This window comes from Anoplopoma fimbria, chromosome 19 (genome assembly GCF_027596085.1).
Source record: "Anoplopoma fimbria isolate UVic2021 breed Golden Eagle Sablefish chromosome 19, Afim_UVic_2022, whole genome shotgun sequence".
Classification (NCBI taxonomy): domain Eukaryota; kingdom Metazoa; phylum Chordata; class Actinopteri; order Perciformes; family Anoplopomatidae; genus Anoplopoma; species Anoplopoma fimbria.
The window spans coordinates 29,012,661-29,015,160 of record NC_072467.1 but is presented as its reverse complement, the minus strand read 5'-3'; the positions used below and the strand labels follow the sequence as shown (position 1 = coordinate 29,015,160).

Below are 2,500 nucleotides of genomic sequence, written 5' to 3'. Positions count from 1 at the left end.
CCTGGAGAACTACGACCACGCCGGCATCGCCGAGAGACTCCGCTCCTTCACCAAGTTGCTGTTCGTCAGGGAGCCCTTTGAGCGTCTGGTGTCGGCGTTTCGGGACAAGTTTGAGAGTCCGAACTCGTACTACCACCCGGTGTTCGGACGCCCGATCATCTCCAGGTACCGCGCCAACGCCACACGCACCGCCCTGCGCACCGGCGCCGGAGTCACTTTCAGGGAGTTCGTCCAGTACCTGCTGGACGTGCGACGGCCAGTTGGAATGGACATCCACTGGGAGCCGGTCAGCCAGCTGTGTCACCCCTGCCTCCTCCGGTACAACTTCATCGGGAAGTTTGAGAGCCTGGAGGAAGAAGCCAACTTCCTGCTGCGGAGCGTCGGAGCGCCGAGGAACCTCACGTTCCCCGACTTCAAAGACAGAAACCCGCGAGCTGAGAGGACTTCCTCCACAATCACCCAGAGATACTTCTCACAGCTGAACTCCACCGAGAGGCAGAAGGCCTTCGACTTCTACTACATGGACTATCTGATGTTCAACTACCCCAAACCCTTCAAAGACCTGCACTGAGGCCAGGACCTGGCGGAGGGGCTCTGAGTCCGAGACCTGGGGGGGGGGCTCTGAGTCCAGGACTGAGGGGGAGGAGCTCTGAGTCCAGGACTGAGCATGTTTAACATGTTTAACATGTTTAACATGAGGACGTGGATCTACTTTAACCATCAGCCTGACGACCTGAAGCCTTATCACTGCCATACTTCAGCTGCTGCATTACGTTGACGTGAATAACAATAAATACATGTGAGACCTGATGCTTATTATTCAGCTACATCATCATTTATCAGACACAGATGAGTCTCTGAGTCTCTGAGTCCCTCTGAGTCTCTGAGTCTCTCTGAGTCTAAGAGTCTCTCTGAGTCTCTCTGAGTCTCTTTCAGCCTCTTCCTGGTTTCAGCGTAGTGGACTTGTTTCAGATTCCTCCCCTGATAAAGCGGATCAGTGGTCTCAGCCCTCTGCACGTCTCCATCTAGCAGCAATAATTGAGATGGCGCATTTGTCCGCCGGCTGCTGGGGGGGGGGTCCTAATGCATGACGTCATCAGCTCCAGAGCCAGAGGGGTGTCTGATGTTTCTAAATGTAGGAGTGTTCTGGAGGAGGACGAGGAAGAGGAAGCTTCACTTTATTGATTTATTTTTTCTTCTGATCGATCATCTCTCTGACAAGCACCAGCAGGATCTATTTTCTCTCTAGGTGAACACAAACAACAAGCCTCCGTATTGTAGCCTGATCCCGGACCCGGACCCCGGGGGTCTGGGGGCCCCGAGCCAGACTCTATCCTCAGAGGGGCTTACTGCACACACACACAGACACACACACACACACACACACACACACACACACACACACACACACACACACACACACACACACACACACACACACACACACACACACACGCACACACACACACACACACACACACGCACACGCACACACAGACACACACACAGACACACACACACACACACACACACACACACACACACAGACACACACACAGACACACACACACACACTCTCAGCCGGTCTCTCATTAGGAGCCCCTGGTCTCAGCGGACGGTCTCCGGTCTCCATGTCTTCTGTGTCGGTGTCCTCTCAGGTAAGCACGCGCAGCTTCCCGTCCCCGGGGTTCGGGTCTCACCGTGTCCCGGTTAGAGTAGGACCGCTTGAAGTCTTGTCGGTGTCAGCACAAGGACGGAAACAGAAACAGAACCGGTTGATACGTTTGGATGTGAAACACCGTTTAAACCGGCAGACATCAAAGGTTCTCACCTGTTCCCTTCAAACGACCAGAGGAGAACCACGTGACTAGTGAAGGACCACTGATGGAGACCTGGAGACATCTGAGGGACACTTCATATACCTGTACAAGAAGACTACCTCTGTTTGTATCATGGAGTCTGTAGTTTCCTCTGTTTTTAACACGCAGTCTGTAGTTTCCTCTGTTTTTAACATGGAGTCTGTAGTTTCCTCTGTTTTTATCATGGAGTCTGTAGTTTCCTCTGTTTTTAACATGGAGTCTGTCTGTAGTTTCCTCTGTTTTTATCATGGAGTCTGTAGTTTCCTCTGTTTTTAACACGCAGTCTGTAGTTTCCTCTGTTTTTATCATGGAGTCTGTAGTTTCCTCTGTTTTTAACATGGAGTCTGTAGTTTCCTCTGTTTTTAACATGGAGTCTGGTCTGTAGTTTCCTCTGTTTTTAACATGGAGTCTGTAGTTTCCTCTGTTTTTAACATGGAGTCTGTAGTTTCCTCTGTTTTTATCATGGAGTCTGTATGTTTTTAACATGGAGTCTGTAGTTTCCTCTGTTTTTATCATGGAGTCTGTAGTTTCCTCTGTTTTTAACATGGTCTGTAGTTTCCTCTGTTTTTAACATGGAGTCTGGTCTGTAGTTTCCTTTGTTTTTATCATGGAGTCTGTAGTTTCCTCTGTTTTTATCATGA

At 50.2% G+C, this 2,500-nt stretch overlaps 2 protein-coding genes across 2 annotated transcripts in view; both read left to right on the top strand.

Annotated features, from left to right (window-relative positions):
- The window catches only part of LOC129108661 (carbohydrate sulfotransferase 8-like), an 8,085-nt gene extending 7,514 nt beyond the window's left edge, over window positions 1-571 (top strand). Inside the window, exon 3 of the mRNA XM_054620539.1 lies at window positions 1-571. This exon is cut by the window's left edge and continues 452 nt beyond it. Coding sequence (XP_054476514.1) covers window positions 1-571 — 571 coding nt within the window.
- A 472-nt stretch (window positions 572-1,043) lies between these two features.
- The window catches only part of LOC129108660 (BTB/POZ domain-containing protein kctd15-like), a 14,254-nt gene continuing 12,797 nt past the window's right edge, over window positions 1,044-2,500 (top strand). Inside the window, exons 1-2 of the mRNA XM_054620538.1 lie at window positions 1,044-1,054; window positions 1,613-1,658. Of these exons, the coding sequence (XP_054476513.1) occupies window positions 1,044-1,054; window positions 1,613-1,658 (57 nt within the window). The remainder of the gene's footprint in view (window positions 1,055-1,612; window positions 1,659-2,500) is intronic.